Source organism: Psittacula echo (genome assembly GCF_963264785.1).
Source record: "Psittacula echo genome assembly, chromosome: 2".
NCBI lineage: Eukaryota > Metazoa > Chordata > Aves > Psittaciformes > Psittacidae > Psittacula > Psittacula echo.
In genome coordinates this window covers 73,072,978-73,090,575 of record NC_137737.1, presented here as the reverse complement: position 1 = coordinate 73,090,575, position 17,598 = coordinate 73,072,978, and the positions used below count along the sequence as shown (strand labels likewise).

Genomic DNA, 17,598 nt, shown 5'->3' with positions numbered 1-17,598 from the left:
AAAGTTGCTGTGAACAACTCTTCACTCCCCCAGTAGAAAAAAATCACTGATTTTCTACAAAAACAGTCCTACAAAACCGTGCACATTGTACAACCACTTTCTACTCATTGGATGGTGCTACATGTCTAAGCATCAAAAAACACTGCTGTAATCCCCTGTTGTCTTAAAATTGTGCAATAATTTGGTTTGGGAGCAATTTCTGAATGCCATTTGGACCACCTCTTTCCATAAAGCGGGGGCAACTTACAGCAGGTGACTTAGGGCTATGTCTGATTGATTGAGTTTTGAGTACCTCCAAGGCCACAGCCTCTCTGCACAACCTGATTCAGTGTTACAGTACCCATGTTGAGAACTATTTTTTCCTAATATCTAATTGCAATTTTTCATGTTTCAACTTGTGTCCATTTCCTTCAGACCTGCCTCTGGGCAACTCTTTAAATTAGCTCTTTTAAATTCTCTTAATCCGCTAGGTTAGCTGGTTAATAAACAGAAGACTAAACAGTTTACAAATTACCTTTATTTGGAGATCTGCTTCAAACCCACACCTTTTAGTCAATAGCCAAGGCAACTGTACAGGATGTACGAGACTTTGCTTTATTAAAATGGAGCATGGATATTTCAATTTAAGAATTGTGGCTTTGATATTTTGAAAATATAAGGCAACTGGTGGCTTTTCTATACCTCTTAACTGCTCAGGCATATACGAATGGGATGCTTTAGAAGCAAAGGTGAACATGATGACCTTGCGAGCTGGATTTACAACAGCACCTGCAGTTTGCCATGGAGGAGTCACTTTTTAAAGATACCAAATAATGAATCCAGCTATCAACTCCTACTGGTTTAACAAATACAAAACTTTAGTTACTCAAGGAGTATTTCTTCATGCTTATACACTGTTTTGGGTTGATTTTTTTTTTCTTTTAGTTCCTCCCCCCCACAAAAACTAGTATTTTTCCCAAAATGAAGGGAAAAAGAATCCTCTTTTAATAATGCCAAGCTATTTTTCTTTAAAGAGCATTTCAGGCCCTTTTCGTCAAGAACTTGAAACTAATCAGGAGGACAGTTGTAAGAAAAACTTACCCAAGCCAAATCATGAGAAGCAGCCATATGAATACATACTGTGGAGTATATTAGGGGGCCCTTTTTCCTAATCGTATTTCAGCTGCACAAAGAAAGCTGCTGCTGCTTAAGAAAGATTCTCCGGCAGGGTAGTTCAACTGCAAGACAGCTGGGGACTTCAGGCTGCTTCAGACTAGTCACATTCTGGTTTTACCTTGTGTGGGCAATAGCAGTATAACTTAGCTGTTCATTAATTTTTTAGTGCTTGTGGAGCTGAAAGATAATAGCTGCTTTTGGATTCTGCAGGGCCTGATGCTTGGGGATGTAGTGGAAGGTGGCATATGTCTTTGCTGCTTTTTTTATCCTAAGTAATTTTTTCAGACTGAAAAGTACACTTCTGTTGTGATGCTTCTGCTTCATATCACCCCTTTTTTTCGCGACATGCGTTTCCCAGATCTCAGTATACATGGAGAAATGGATGGTGGGGAGCCATGAATGAACTCAACTGTGCTTCACCCCTCATTTCTGCTCATTTTGAAGGTGCAAAGACGTGTTTGGGGCAACGCACAGGTTTACTTTCAAGCTCCTCTTGCTTGTGTGTAATGAAAACTACTTTGGGCTTACTTGTGGAAGACTGAGCTGGTCCCTAAAGCAGTTTGTTGTGGTTTATGGCAGACTGCTTGAACATGAAGATCATGAAGAGTCATTTAAGATCCCTAAACAGCAAATAGCTTATTTTTGCGCTTTAGTTTGTGTTTTTACACTTAGAGGGGAAAGTGAAGTACTAGCCCACTGATGTCAAAAACAAACTTTTAACTATGTCAAGAAGTCTCTCCAGTCACTCAGTCTGTGGTCCATGGACTTGAATAGAGTTGCAGTGGAACTCACCCACCGGGACCTCAACGTAAACACTGGCAGAGAAGCACATCTTTTATCAGCTGCACAGCTTATTCTTCTGCATCGTGAATGACTTCAAAATGCAAGTTATCCAAGCTCTTGTGCTGCAGCAATATTGTGAATAGCTTGGGCTAACATGAATTTTAGGAAAATTGTTGACTTCTGCTTCCACTTATGCAACTTTTTCCTTTCTAATTCTCTGTTTATAATCATGTTCTCAAATTACTCTAATTTTATACAGATCACTTTATTTTTTTTTTTTCTGCTTTATTAATGAGAGAACAGGGAAAGAAATAGGAAAGAAGATAAATTTACAAAACACACATTTCTTCTATCCAGAATTTCAGTCATTATTTTTCAGTCATTTTCTATTTAGCTAAGAAGTCAAATAGGTCTTTAACATATCAATGGTGTTGCTTAATAATAATCAGTTCAGAGATATTGAATTGATTATTTTTCTATATAATGAAAAAGATGTAGTTGTTTGGGGGATTTTGGTATCTTTTAATTACCTTTATTGGGTGAGAGGAGGAGAATGAGTTAAGCATTCATTATGAGTTAAGGGTTGGGGCAAAGAAAAATGTCTTTATACTCCTAGTAGGTTACCCTTGACAGTGCCCAGCTCCCCCAAAATTCTTAAGATTTCCTAGAATTCATAGGGGGTTTTTATTTATTTATTTCCAGTGTGTTAGGACTTGATAGGAATGCTTGGCCCATAGTCTTTATTGGATCTAGTAACTGGAATGTTATGCTTTACATGCCTGTTCCTATGGGTTGAGCAGTTTGTTTACTGAGATGATATAAGTGATCCCAGTGGTTTTTATTGGCAGTGGAAGGCACACTAAATATTCAAAGCAAACAGAACTGATCTTAAACAATACAGAAAAGTAACCGCTGGAAACTTGTGAGATTTGAAACATTTCTGAGCAGTTTTTCTGCTTTGTGATTTGCTTCTGAGTGTAAACCTTTCTTAATGCTTAAAAAGACCTGATGCATCTTCTACTCTGATAAATCAAAAGAATCTACACTAGGTTGTTTTTTGGGTGATTTTTTTCAAGAAAGCAAAGATGCTTGTTTTAATGTTATAGTTAGGTTAGCCACCTTTGCTTTTACAGTTAAAGAACAATAATTTACGTTTATGTTATCCTATATCCTCCTGGGGCTTCACATAAGCTTCCCTCTTGTAACACCAGCTTTCCAGAAATCCCATCTTCTGAAACTGAGAAGGCTGTAAGAAGTAGATGAACCTTCAAATTGTTATTTATATTCCTTAGTTAGAGCGCTGAAGCATATTCTGCTAGCACACGCTATTTTTGCCTGAAAGCTAGCAGTTAATATGATTGCAGCCCATCTGTTGGATTGTTCCAAATGACAAAACAGAGATGAAGTATCTCACAAAGCCAAACCTGTGTGTGTGCTAAATTGATAATTTTCAGAATATCACCACTGTTGACAACTTGTTGGTCAGATGCAAGTATTATTAAGTCTGCAGTCTTGTCTATAGTACTCATAGACATGATAGGAATGTGTTCTTGTGGAGGGTAAGACCCATATGTTTTCATTTAAACAGTTTTCAGTAAGCTTTTAAATCTTGTTAAAGACCTTGCTAAGCTTGGTTTTGAATGATCAGTTGGGAAACATATTTAAAACATTGCTCTATTAAATTCAAATCTCTTGTAGAGATTGAATCTGGTGATTATAAAGAATAATGGTAATGATAACCGCAAAAGCAGAGTGTTTCCATTGTACATGGGAAGGGAGGACCAAGGTCATCCAGGCTAATGTGTTCCAAGTAGACAGTTTCTATTTTGGTATGTCATGCTTTCCCTTTGTCACAAAGTCTGTCCAAAGAGGGCAAAGAAGTAGTGGATCCATGCCCTCAATACTCTTTGAGAAAACTTTCAGGCTTAAAGTTTCTGCCAGACAAAGAAGCTTCTTTTCCCTGCTTCAGTCATTACAAAAACTCCTGGTGGTGTCTTCAAAAAAAGTTGTTAGTTGCATGCCTTGCTTTATGCAGTTGACAGTAACTGATAGTTTTGGATTCTGAGGTTAAAATGAAGCATCTATCTTAGGTAGCTAAATTAAAAAACTAGTGTATATATGGTTTCTCCAAAGCATGAGCAAAAGCATCTCTGTTAGGCTTTCTGCTCCGACGCACCGCTGTACAGGGAGACGATCTTCCTAATTCAGGCACTTAAGATGTCACAAATTAGGCTGTTTGAAAACTCTCATCTGCAGGTATTACCTAACTTTTTTTTTTTTTCCCCCCACTGAATATATGTTTACTCTTCCTGAAAGTGACTTGTTTTTAGCCTTCATACAGGCAGTCCCACTGAGATCAGTGCACCAGCAAAGGTTATTTCTATGAGTGACATCTATGGGATATGATTCTGTATTTGGTTTCTGTAGCTCAGACCATGGCCTTTTGTGTGTGTGTGTTGTGCATACATATCAAGTCTCTTTTGCACATCCCTCTTAACGAGGTCCCTACGTTATTATTTTTTCATTTCGATCTTCCTGCTGGTCCTGCACAAAATGATGTTTAGAAGGAGAGGCAAAAACTGTGGTAATGGATAACTCAGCACCTTTTCCTACCCTGCTTCATTTGTGACTACTTAATCCAGTATTTTATAAAACTCTTTTATATTGTTAACTTTGAATTAGAATCAAATTAAAGTCCAGTGTGCACTGATCTGTATTTGCCATGTTACTACCCCTACACTACACAGAGTGTCTTAACAGTCCAGCGTTTTTGGTGTTGGAGGTTTCAGTGGATAAAACCATCTTTTATTTTCATGAATGCCATTCTAGTCTAACCTGCACTCCAAAATGAAATGAGTTTAGTGGTCTGAGCCCTGTCCCTCATAATCAACAGCCCACTTTACAAAACCATCAAACAGGCACAGAGCTGGTGTTTTTTTTCTCAGGGAGACGCAGACCCAGCCAGTGTGGAGGCACAATTACCTCACATCCCAGAGAGTGATTTTTCTAGGTGAAGACTGAGGTCATTCATAAGGCAAAAGGGGAAAGCACCTCTTGTGAAACTGGCCTCTGCATCAGCTAAGGAGAGCAGTTCCCAGTGCTGCTACTGCAGGCTTATTGCTTGCTCTGGTTAGGAGGTTTTGTAATCTGGGATCTCTGACTTAAGACCACCTTAGTTATATGTGTCATATACTTTGTAGTAGAACATGTAAACAAGAATTTGCATTTTGGGTTGATGTTTTTAGCAGGTTGTTTGTTGGAAAGAATACCTTAATATAGGTAAATTCCTGGTTCTGCTACGATTAGTGTTTTGCCTTTAGTTAGAGAGGTGGGATGTTACTGTGAAATATGTGAAGCTGTTAGCTATATGGTAAATATACAATTTGTATTCATTAGTGCATTATTGACTTGCATCACCTATTAAGATGTTTTCGCAAGACTTTGAGAGTGAAGCTGAAAGACTTTGTCTGTCATCTCTATGTTCTATCAATTAAAACAAGAAATGCTCAGCATTTCTCAATAGATTAGTTCTCAGTTTCAGCTGGGTCATACCAGGTTAACTAACCAAAATGTCAGATTTATTTTTTTTTTTTAATTTTAGTAAAAAACAAAAAAGTGAAGTTTGTTTTCAGTCATACCATTTCGCAGTTTCAGATAAAAACTGTGGGAGAACCTTTTTGATTTTGGTGCTCAGTAACACAATTTAGATTATTTCATACCTGTATTAAATTAACCAAAAGTGTAAATTCAAATTAATCTTATTATTTTTATGTCATCTGCTGTGTAAATAAGCCTTAAGCCTGTAGCGATTGCTGAATAGGGAAGTGGCTTAACAGGAGAAATTAATACAGAGCTATCTATCTGAATCTGCAGGGAGCCTGAAAAAATAACTGGTAAGTGACAGGTTACTTTTTACAGTTCTAGCTCAGCTTGTCCAGCTATGGTCATTTACTCTCTATTGTAATGGTAGTTACCCTATTACTGAAGACTAATGAAGGGGGGATCATGGGTTTGTACTCTCTGCCTTTGGTAGTGTCTCACTAACCTTTGGCCTAGATCATATTAACAAACTGTAATGTTGCCTTCACTCTAGGTCTCATTCGTGAAAGTCAGTCATAAGCCAGAGAGGACATAGGTAGATTAATTCTTGCTTAGGTTGTGGCAATGGAGATTGCCTTAAAGGTCCATTCTGTTACTTGTTTATAACGTTGGCAATATAAACAGGGAGCTTTTTTCCAAGAACTGGCATAAGCAAAATCTCTGGATTAGAGAGAGGATGTAGAAGGAAGAAGGAAAATGTCTCTGGGATGGGCGCTGGTGGGAGAAAATCCTTTAGAGTCCAAGAGCATTGCCAGCATGTCCAAACAGCCAGCCTGTACCCGTCAAACAGGGAGAGTGAACTCCCTTCCGAGCATTTTTCACTCCTGCCTACAGATTAGGATGAACACAACACATCTCTTATTTTCAGCTTCCTTTTCTAATTTTTTGTTTTCTTCTGTAACTGTCAGGAATAGAACTAATATATTTTTGAAACACTCCAAAAACTTAGACACAATCATTCTCTTGTGGCCTTTGCCACAATTAAGCTCCTTATAAAGATGACTGAGAACTACTGGAGCAAGGAGAGAAAGAAGAGTTTTGGCCCAGCAGCGTGCATGAGTTCATACTGTTTATTATCATATGTCAGCTGGAGAAGATATCAGGTTTCTTTTGGATATTTCCACCCTTTGCTCTCCCACTTCATCATCCCTCTAACCTCTGTGGAAAAGCCACAGCTCTTGCACACCTTAGGTGGTGTGTCATTTGACAGCAGATACTTCCAGTCTTCTTTCCATTTTGATGTGTGTTTAAAATCCAAAACTTTGGACCTTGTTCAAGTTTGTGAGTTTTTTTAATACATGTTTGTGCTGTTGTGCTGTCTATTTTTTTAATGTATTTTTGACAATTTTAACCAAATTCAAGTGTGTCAAAGATATTAAGCCCGAGTGAATATTGTGAAAATTCGCAGCTGTGGAAATGAGGCAGTGCCTGATAATGCTTCCACTGTGAGAAGGCTTACCCCTTACTTCACATGGGAAAATAATCCTGAGAGAGAGAGAGATCAGGGAACACCAGCCTTTTGGTTCTGCTATTCATGGAATTCTTGTTTATTCTTAGAAATCCTTTGAGGGTACTTTTGTAAACTGAGCATCTACTCTGTACTAAAGTGTTGTTACAAGTGATGTATTACTTTGTTTGGTTGCACATGATCACAGCATGTTCTGGTTCCCTAGTAAAATTGGTGGTTCCTTATTTCTTTCTCTCCCCAAGATTTCTTTCGACCTAGCAGAATATACTGCTGATGTTGATGGGGTTGGCACTTTACGGCTCCTCGATGCCATTAAGACCTGTGGCCTTATCAACTCTGTGAAGTTCTACCAAGCCTCCACCAGTGAACTTTTTGGAAAAGTGCAAGAAATCCCGCAAAAGGAGACCACCCCTTTCTACCCAAGATCGCCTTACGGTGAGGATCACTGACGGTGTGTGTGTAGTGTCTGTCTGTCTACTCTCCCTGCTCATGTCTCAGAGCTGAAGTCATTTGGGTGTGAGATTAGAATGACGATAGAGCTAAAGTGACTAGACATGTCGAGAGGCATGCCTTTATGAATTACTATATAAAAAGTATTTGCTGCCATTGCCCGTGGGTTGGAAATTAGCATCTCACTTCATAAGACCGTGTTCATTCAGCTCAGAGGTAGGGAGCTGCTGTAGAAACAGGGGGAAGGGCAGGTCTTCCGTCACAAAGGGTAGTGAGATACCCTTGAAGTGATAAGGTTTCATATTTTTTGTTGCCTAAATGAGAAACTCCCAGGAGCTCACATCTTCCTTCATGAACTCACATGAAATTTGAAACACTTATTAAAGCAATGTGCATGGAGGACTTTGGTGATAAAGTTTCAAATCAATTTGAGTGTTAAGGCACAAGATTTTCGCTTTTAGTCCTCCAAAGCAATTTTTTTTATTGTTGTTTTTTATTAGCAGAGGTCACCACTGTGGCGTATTTCACACGCTCTGGCTGTGTTAATTATATCATAAAAGAAAAAAGTGCTGTGCTTGAGTGTGCATAAGAAAACAGTGAGAAAATGCCTAGTGCTTCCTGACCAGTTCAGGGGCTGCACAGAATAGGAATATTTTCCCATTCAGATGCTGCTTTCTATATGAAATGTGATGCACGTAGGGAATAAATCAAATCCTAATGCATTCGGCTGTTGAAATGTGGACTTGTGTGTGAGAGAGATGTGTATGCCTGTCTGAGCTGTGTACAAGCACAGTGGATATATGTAACACTTCAAAATTATTTTTGTAGGAGCAGCAAAACTCTATGCCTACTGGATTGTGGTGAACTTCAGAGAGGCCTACAATCTCTTTGCTGTGAATGGCATCCTCTTCAATCACGAAAGCCCCAGGAGAGGTTAGAAAATCCATGTGAAACTGTTCCCAACTTTGTGTGCATCTGACCGGAAAAATGAAACAATGCATCCACAGGTTTCATTTAAACTGCCAAAATTCTGTAGGGAGGGTGTCATGATTTGTAGCCTGCTCACAGTGTTTAATATAGCCCTTCTGGCAGTCTCAGAGCCTGCAGAACAGCACCTTTCCCTTTCAACCATCATTTTGTAACCCTCTGATGGTGGAAAGATGCTTGTGTATCTGAGTTTGTGTATCAGTGCTCTCAAGAGACTGCAACAATATCGTAACATCCCTGAGTTTTCTTTTCCTCTTGATAATAAGTTATGGCTAAAATGTTAAAATTACACCTTAAAAGGCAGGTTTTCTGAACACTTAGGAGGACAACTGCATAACAGACTCAATTTCAGGTGTGACTTGTACTCGAGATTTTTATTTGTGTATAAATGTCACGTTAAGAGGCAGAAATAATAGACCCTCTAAATTCATAAGGCTAATGAGTACAGCCTGGTATACTTTGAAAAAATTGTGAATTCTGGCCCCTAACTTGTGACAAGATGGCTTTTAACACATGGCTTTAAAATGGCTGTTTAATCCTTAATAGCAATGCAGCTTAAATTCCACTTAATCATCCCTTTTCCTCTTGCAGTACTTTAGGAACAATTAATACTGTTATTTAGTTTGATTAAGAGTCCATGGTTGATTAAAAGTCTTTTATAAAATGACAGTTTTCCTCTGCCCTTAAAGTACTGTGACTTTAGATAACACTCTAAAATTAAACTTTAAATTAACACAGAAAACTGATATTGTGGTCTATTTCTAAATGAAAAATAACTTCAAGTTTTGCAGGAATGCAATTGTATAAATTATAGTCTGTCAAAAAAATATAATAGTTCTAATCATACTGACAAATATAAAATTGACCATAATTGCAATTCTGCTGAAAAAAAAAAGAAAGGAAAAGATGGGGAAGGAAAAAGGAGTCAGTGTCAGAAGGATTTAAATATTGATTTCAGTCTTTGGGAGTCATAGCTGCGAAACCTCATAGTACACTGACTAGGCAGCATTTACAGTAGGTGGTGCACCAAACACTTGGTGGTAGAAGTTGGTACATCACTTCACTGGGGCAGATGACAGTACAAGTTCAAAATTAGAAAAAGGAATCAAATTCACTAGATGATTGTTTCATTTAGAAGCCCTAGTACTTTGCTTTCTTTTAGAGAGATATTCTTGGGGAGCTGTAAACTCATGTCCAAATTGCTCTGAATTATCATTGTGCAGTTAAAACATTCTGACCAACATAAAGAATGAAGGAATATGAAATGACAAATAGTAGCCTGGCATGATTTCTAGTAACACTAAGGAGCGATGAGATGGAAACTGCAGGAACACATTTACCATTGCTGCTGCTTCTCTATAGCCTTGTGAAATTTTGGAGGAGGAAAACTTCAGTGCTCGTTGCTACTTTGAGCCCTCTCACATTTGTTCCAGCTTTGACACTGCTGCAATGGAGCTTCCAATCTGAAGTCTCTTTTCAACACATTTAATGTCCCCATGGAGAACACAAGCCTGTGCTTTGAAGTCTCAGGCTGTACTTTTGGTTGTGTGTATGTGCTGGGTGCAGTTTTAAGCCTCTCGTGCCATGAGTCTTAGAAATGATTTTGGTTGGCTCTGGGTGCTTAGCAGGCATACATGCCATGAAAGCAACTGTAACCACAGCCCAGTGCCATTTTTGTGGTGTTTTTTTGGGAGAAACTCTGAAAATTTATACAGAGAAATAAACGGAAGAAAAGTAGTTTTGAGGTTGTTTCCTAAAAGCCATTCAGGCATTCATCACTTCTGTAATGTTTCTGAAGGCTGCAAAGGTACTTTGGGAGGAAAAGAGAGTTTAACTGGGATTTCTAATTCCTATGCAGAGCTGGTAATCCACATGAAAGTTTTAAAATGCCTTATGGCTTGACCTCCTTCTCCCCCACCCCCACCCACTGATTTCAAAGATTGGGAATACTTAAATAAACCAATACATATTTAATTCCAATATTACTATTACATACTATTGTTCAAGTTGTTTTAGTGTTACAATGAATTGATGAGATGCAATGTCCAATTGATGGTGATACTAAGCGCATCTTGTCCACAAGAAACATAATGCCTGGGAATCAGCAGAGAGCAAAAGGCTGTGTGTGGCAGTGCCACTTGATGAGGTGCAGTTGATCTGTCCCAGCAGATAGTGCATATTTTTTCCCCATATCTTAAGTGTTAATCATACTTCTGAAAATTCATGTAAGCTTCCTACAGTGAACGTATCTATAGGAAAAGACTGTGAAGAGACAAATCCTAGTATTCCCTGTAGGCAGGGACCTGCGAGGTGTGTTACACTCTAAGGCAGTGATAAGGATGAACAGAATGCATTTTTGGTACCTGGCAGCCTGTGTTGTGGACTGTGATCAAATACAGAAGTATTTGCATTTGTCATACCAGTACTCTTGGTGAAGAATGATGAATTTCAGTTGCCTGCCAAGTGGCTGTTAGCAGCTGGTCATTGAGGTTGAGTCGAACAGACAGTTGTAAAGAGTTTGCTTCATGATCTCTCTTCATATAATGTTCAGATATTGTGCTGCTGGGACAGCAATATACAAGCCTAGTGAAAGTAAGAACTGTCTAATCTCAAGAGCTGCTTCCCTAACAAAGGAATTTAGGAATATCCACCTCTTATTTCAGAATACCAATTCTTCTCCTTAGCCTTCTCAGTTTTAACTCAGAAGGGAGCACCAATAGTTAATCTCGTGTAGCCTGTACAATAATAGGGATGTCGACAGAGTTCATAAGGGTAAAGAGTGCTTAAGTCTAATATGAGAGGTTTCCAATTTCTCAAAATTACCAAGGCTTGAGAGAAGTGCTGGCTTTGAGAAGTTTGTTTGATTTTCCACTTTTATCTTGCTCTCTAAGAAAAAGACCGTAACAGGAGTAGTTCTTGAGATATGACACCATACTTCAAATCTGAGCACTTCAGTTTTGTGTGAACCTGCTTTTAAGTTTGATGTTTCATGTTCTGACAGCCACAGTGACTTTACAAAAAACACCAGTGATAAATTCCAAGTTGGTTGCACCTTACGTCTTAGTTCAGTAAAGGTACAGCATTATTAAATCACATGAATACTTGGGTCCATACTCAAGAGATACATAGATATGTAACAGGTAATATTATCTAAAATTTCACATGGAGTAAAACAAGTGGCTATGTTAGACTAATCATAATAAAATATACATCTACTTTGAGCCTTTCTGTAGCACTTTCTATTTTTTCTTTATATTATATGTACTACCTTTCATTTCTCAATTTTATAGTTTTGAAAGACAAAATAGTCACTTTTTGACCAATACATGCTTTTCAGCTCACATAAATCAACACAGCTGCAGCGAAGTAAATAGGGTCATGTTGATTTATGCCAGCTGAGGATCTGGCATAATACTTCCAGTAATGGTCTCAAGAAAATACCTTGCTAAAGCTGCTCTCTTCAGTTACTTCCATCAATTTATCCAGGTATAGTTCAAGCACTTGCTGATTTCTGGCAATGCCAAAGGATAATGGGATCTTCCATTTCTAAATCTTACTTAGTATCTAAATATGACATTAGATGAAAAGCAAAATGCTCTGTACTATGGTAGTAAGCTACAAGGTGGCTTCGGCTTCCAAAAATGAGCAAACAAAAGAAAATCTAAAAACCTTTCCCAAAATGGTGGTTTCTTTTTTTTTTTTTTTTTTTTCCTCCATGAGATACCAAATGGGGGAGGTGATGGCCATCAGGTTGCTGGTGGTGGTTGAACATGGCTCCCAGTATTACCAGTGTGGAAATGTCTGCCCTTTGGCAATATTGGAAACGTATTTCTGTTCAGTGGGATGGTGGTTTTGACAGTGGAAGAGTGAGGCAATTAGCAAGTCTAGTTTTCAGGAAAGCTGGGGCTCAATCCAAACTTTTTATACACCATTGGAACAGATTCCCTTTCTTTTCTTGGGCTCTGGATCTCATTAATACCTTCTTTTTCTGTCTGAGAAAGCAAACTCTTTGTTGACAGTGTCATTTGTTTCCTCCCAGACAAGCCCTTACTTTTTTTTCTCCTTAGTTCTGTGTAAGAAGTTTTGTGAGGTTTACAAGATGTGCCTTTGGATGTCTGAGATAACTTTCTGATTTGGTTAACCACTTCATTGCTTGCCTCATCTGATCTTTATCTGCCAAGATGTACAAACATGTACAGCATGTTTCCCGACACAATTCAGCAGAAGTTCTGTTTGGTTTTTGTTGGGTTTTTTTTATTTTTTTTCTCTAAGTAATAAATACTTTGCCTCCACACATGACATCATTGTGTAGATCATTCAGCAGGGAATTTTTGTTTGTCTGATACCAACCCTGGTAAAGCAGTTGTCATCAGACCATTGCTGTATAGCCAGAGGGAAAGGATACAACTGCTCATTTCTGTGATCTCTTTCAGCCAAGGCGGAAATGGCTAGGTGTTAGATTGCAGGCTGAATGTTGTCAATGTACATGTAGTAAGATTAAAATGAAAAAAAAAATCATGATTTAAAGAGAATGGGGAGTGTTCTTTGCTTTTATTGTGCATCTGCATCACAGGTTTGCCAGGGGTAAAGGGGTAAGAAGTTCCCCTACGCACTGTAAATATGTTTGGGTATCTTTTGAATTTTTGTTGTTGTTGTTGCTACGTTTTAATAAGCTTTCAGTCGCCCTTTTGCCCCTATGGCACAGAGAAGGCAGAAGCAGATGGTGACATCTGCTACTGACTTTCACAAGAAATCTCAACAATCCCTACTGTAACAGCTGCTCTTCTGCATCTCCTGTAAAGAGATGTGGCCAACATCTGCCTGATTTCCGTTTCTTATTTCTTTTGTTGAGGGGACTAATTGCTAGTCTTCTTTACACACTTTTGTGCAGGAGGAGCTTGGTCAACCTGGTCCCATTGGAAATATTAAGGGCTTTTGCTGGTTATCTTTTTTTAAGTTTAGGCCTGTGAAAGACGTGTGTAGAATTTTCATTGCAGGTCTATGTCTCTTCGATTTAATGCAAAATTTCCAAGCCCACAAGTATATCTGAATAAGGAAACTCAGCAGCGTGCTGCTTGTGTCTTGCTGACCTCTTGCTGGATGAGAAGAATGCAGGTTGGCTAGTATCATCGGGGATCGTCTGCCTAGCATATTGAAAACTTGATGGCAAGGTACCATGGCCAATGTAAAAGGAGTTACTCAGACAGTTATGTGCTATAGAGCAGCCAAGATCATTTCATGCTTTTTAGTTTGCGTGTTTCAACAGAGAAAGCATGCAGTGTCCTGAAGACATGCATTCTTACTGTCTTTTTCTCCCTGCTGTGAGACTGATGCTGCTAAGTGATCCATGCAGGTGTTTTGTTATCTACACATGCAGTTTAACATCAGTGGGGATAAATGTGGGTGTTAGGGTCTACTTGTACAGATGGATTTGCAGTAATATTAACTGTAATAATATGCAAATGCTAGGCAATACTTCTCTGCTCTTTTGTCTGAGCATGTGTTTCCCCTTGAAAAAGGGGAATAAGTGAATTTAGCTAATTTTGCTAATGTTGAACCTCATATTGACTAACTAGTGCCAATCTGAGCACATCACAATATATTGGAACTTTTTTCTAATTTTTATGGTTTATGTAATCTTAAAACTCCTCACGTCACTTTCCTCAAACTAGCCAATACTGATATACAAAGGCAGTGCAATCACACTAAAATACAAGTAGGCTTCCCCCTGTCAACTTGTGCTTTAAAAGCAGTACCAGACTTTGGAAATAACTGAAGGCAGCATGCCCGTAGCTTTGGGCATTCAGATAGTCCAGGTCAGTGCCATGGAATTTGTCACATACGGGAACAAAACAATCATGAATGTGAACCAGGTTATAAAAAGATATTTTTCTCAAGTGAGTCACTGATAAAGAAGGGTGCTGTGTTAAACAGTCTAATTACTAAAATCTTTTTGATTCAGTCTTTGCAACAATAGGTTGTGGGAATCCTTACCATCTCGTAATGTGGGGCGTTTTTTCTTTTCAGTCTTGAAGTAGCCCTGATTCTATACTTCTTTCTCTGATGCACTTTTCTGGGGTCTATCACCAGTTTATCTAAGTACAAAAACTAAGTAATTTCTTGCCTGTGGCTTTAGATTTTTGAAACAGCTGCGTTCACAACCCAGATCTCTCTTTGAGCAAATTATTATCTTATCAGATACATCTTTTTGTCATTAAATCATGTGCTCCCTTGTGGCTTATACTGTGTTGAGAAGAAAGTAGATTACAGTTTTTGCTATTTTCCATGATTGATTTCAACTGTATTTTAATCTAAAAAAAAAAAAAAAAGGCAAATCATCCACACAATTTACAAAATGTCAAAAGTACTAAATTTAGAAAACTTTCATGTGCAATTCTTAACATATCTCGGGTTATATTAGCAGGTTTAGTGTGAGGTGTTCCTGCCCATGGCAGGGGGGTTGGAACTAGATGATCTGAAGGTCCTTTCCAACCCTAACTATTCTATGATTCTATGATTCTATATCAGTGTTAGTTTCTTAAACTATGAATTTGCAGACATTTTTTTCTCCAATAAAATATCAGCCCAGAATTTTGAAATAAAATGCTGTGGAAGATAAGGAAGTCAGTAATGGTAAACAGAGTGGTCAGAGCATGTATCTTACCTGTAATGTACTTACGGCTTCATTAAAGCACAAACTTGTAGCAAGATTTTTAGAAATAATGTGGTTTAGGTGCCTATTTCCCTGTTTTTTCCCTTTGTTACATTATCTACCCCTGGGTAAAATGCAGTGGAAAATGTTACCGTTCTGCTTTTTTGCATATGTATAAACGAGACCTTGAAATACAGGCAAGAATTGGGAGTTTTATATGTTGCATGTTACAAAATAGCTTGTATGTGGATTTTCCAGAAGGTCAAAACAGAAATGCCATAGCAGTTTCACCCGTAAGTCCATTTAACCTAAGTATTCCATTGTCCTTGATGGAATATTGGAGGAGAGTATAGGACATAGTATAGTTACAGAGTGGTCATCTCAGACCCTAGTAGCTGATGGGTAAGGGACCATACATGAGAGACGCATTACAGTCCACTGCTCCCTCAGGCCAGAGATCTTAGACTTAAGTCCAAGCTGCTGCATGTGAGATCCTTTCTAAAGGAAACCACTTTGGCTAGGGAGTAACACCTCCTTTGAATTTGCCATTAAGTCATAGCTCAGGTGAACCTAGAGCCTAGGACAGCAGAACACAGTGCAGGATACTGTTTCTCCAGATGTGGAAACTCAGTGACACTCAACCACTTCTGTATTTCTTGGGTTTGTCCTTTGAAATGTTTATTCTTGCAGTTGCTTTTCTTGCAGTCATAGATAATAATCTACAAAATTATTATTTCATTCTGTTGAGATTCACTAAGATTTCCTTCTGCATTTTTCTCTCAAATTTAAATAATGTCATCGTCTTTCTGAAATAGTCAGAGGCAAGAGAGGAAAAAAATCACACACAGAACAGATATCACATTATTATTGCAAGAGGTATATTGTATAATGAATCTAGCTTACATTGTCAATATTCTGTAAGTGATGAATGTTTATTATTTTATTCATTGTTAACATACGAATTATTTCCTAAACTTTTGAAGTCTTGTGTCTAAATATGATTGTTCGCATAAATTCTCTGGAATATATACATTTCTTCTGCAATATACTAGTATAATTCTGCTTTGTCTGCTTCCTAGTATGTAACCCAACATCAGTGATGCCAGTATTCCCCTGGGAGTATGAAGTAACAGCCATTAGAAATTGGTTATGGCTCATCTTCAGAGTGCTGGGTATCACTGCAGATTTTGGGTATCATCTGTCAGGAGCAGAAACTAAAAGCAGGTTTATACATGCAGCTGTACATATATGCTGATTGCCACACTTACCAGGCCCACCTTAGTATCTGAAACATTTTCTCAGCAGTGTGCATCCCATTTTCCTTAAAATAGCTCTCCTAAAAGTTAACAGGTCCCTCTTATTAGAACTCTGCTTACATTGTCTTCTATATTAAAAAAAAAAAAAAAAAATTTACAGGTAGATCCATTAAAAATGCATGTTGTTCAGAGACAGTTATTTGAAATTAACCTACTCGGTCATTTAATATCTGGGAAACTTAACAATAAAGACTCTAATTTGCAATAAAACAGTTGCAATGTTAGTGGTTCAAAAAACATTGCAGAAGAAAATAACTGATTGTTCCTCAATAAAGTCTTCAGGATTCATTAAAAATAAATTAATGGGAAACGCAATATATTCAGATGTCACCTCTTAGAAGATTCATCATATGGTGGGATTTTATATCAGTTTTTTATCAGTTGTAAGGTCAGAGAGAAGGTTAGCGCTTGTGATCAAAGCTTGGTTTGAACTTAGGAACATGGCGAGGGGGTTCTGCCTCAATTGTACCAAGTCTTCACTGAAAGTTCCCAGAAAGATGTGCTTAAAAATAGGAAACAAAACACACAGAGAAACACTGTATGTATAGGTAGCTTCATTTCAGACCATTATATGCACTACGTACTTCTTGGGCGGTGCGTGAAAGCTTTACATTTACAAACATAACCAATGTCACTTTGAAACAGCTAAAAATCGTAACAGTGGGACAGACTGCTGATTGTGTCAGTCTTGTTCATCTAACTGCAGGTGTTTTTTGAGCAGATCTTAACCTCTGTTACAAGGACTTATAGCAGTATATACTGTCAGATTTATGTGTTTCCCACACTCTTCATGTGTGCACACCTTGCCAACCATGCTGAAATATTTCCTTTTCAAGGATTTGCCTTTCATAGGCACTTAAAATTTAATTATATGTTCTACGTAATTGTTAGGCATCAATTGGCAAATGAAAGTTATGTCCAAAAGCATGAGTATTCTCAAGCAGCTTGCAAGTATTTATTGTAATTAAACCTGATACCTGTATAGATTGTTGCAATATCCTTTGCATATTTTGATCTGTATCATATCTCACCCATACAGAATGATAGCTGTTAAAACAAAGGGTTGTAGGTCACAGTTTGCAGGTTTCACATGAAACATTTCAGGGTTGCTCTTCGGCATGGGAAAACAAATTAAAACCAAGCCAACAGACAGAATACAATATCATGTTTTCTCTACTTGCTCTTAA

At 38.1% G+C, this 17,598-nt stretch overlaps 1 protein-coding gene across 1 annotated transcript in view; it reads left to right on the top strand.

Moving 5' to 3' along the window:
- The window catches only part of GMDS (GDP-mannose 4,6-dehydratase), a gene marked incomplete at its 5' end in the record, with an annotated part of 421,709 nt that overhangs the window by 152,288 nt on the left and 251,823 nt on the right, over positions 1-17,598 (top strand). The window contains 2 exons of the mRNA XM_080610674.1: positions 7,249-7,441; positions 8,285-8,389. Coding sequence (XP_080466800.1) covers positions 7,249-7,441; positions 8,285-8,389 — 298 coding nt within the window. The remainder of the gene's footprint in view (positions 1-7,248; positions 7,442-8,284; positions 8,390-17,598) is intronic.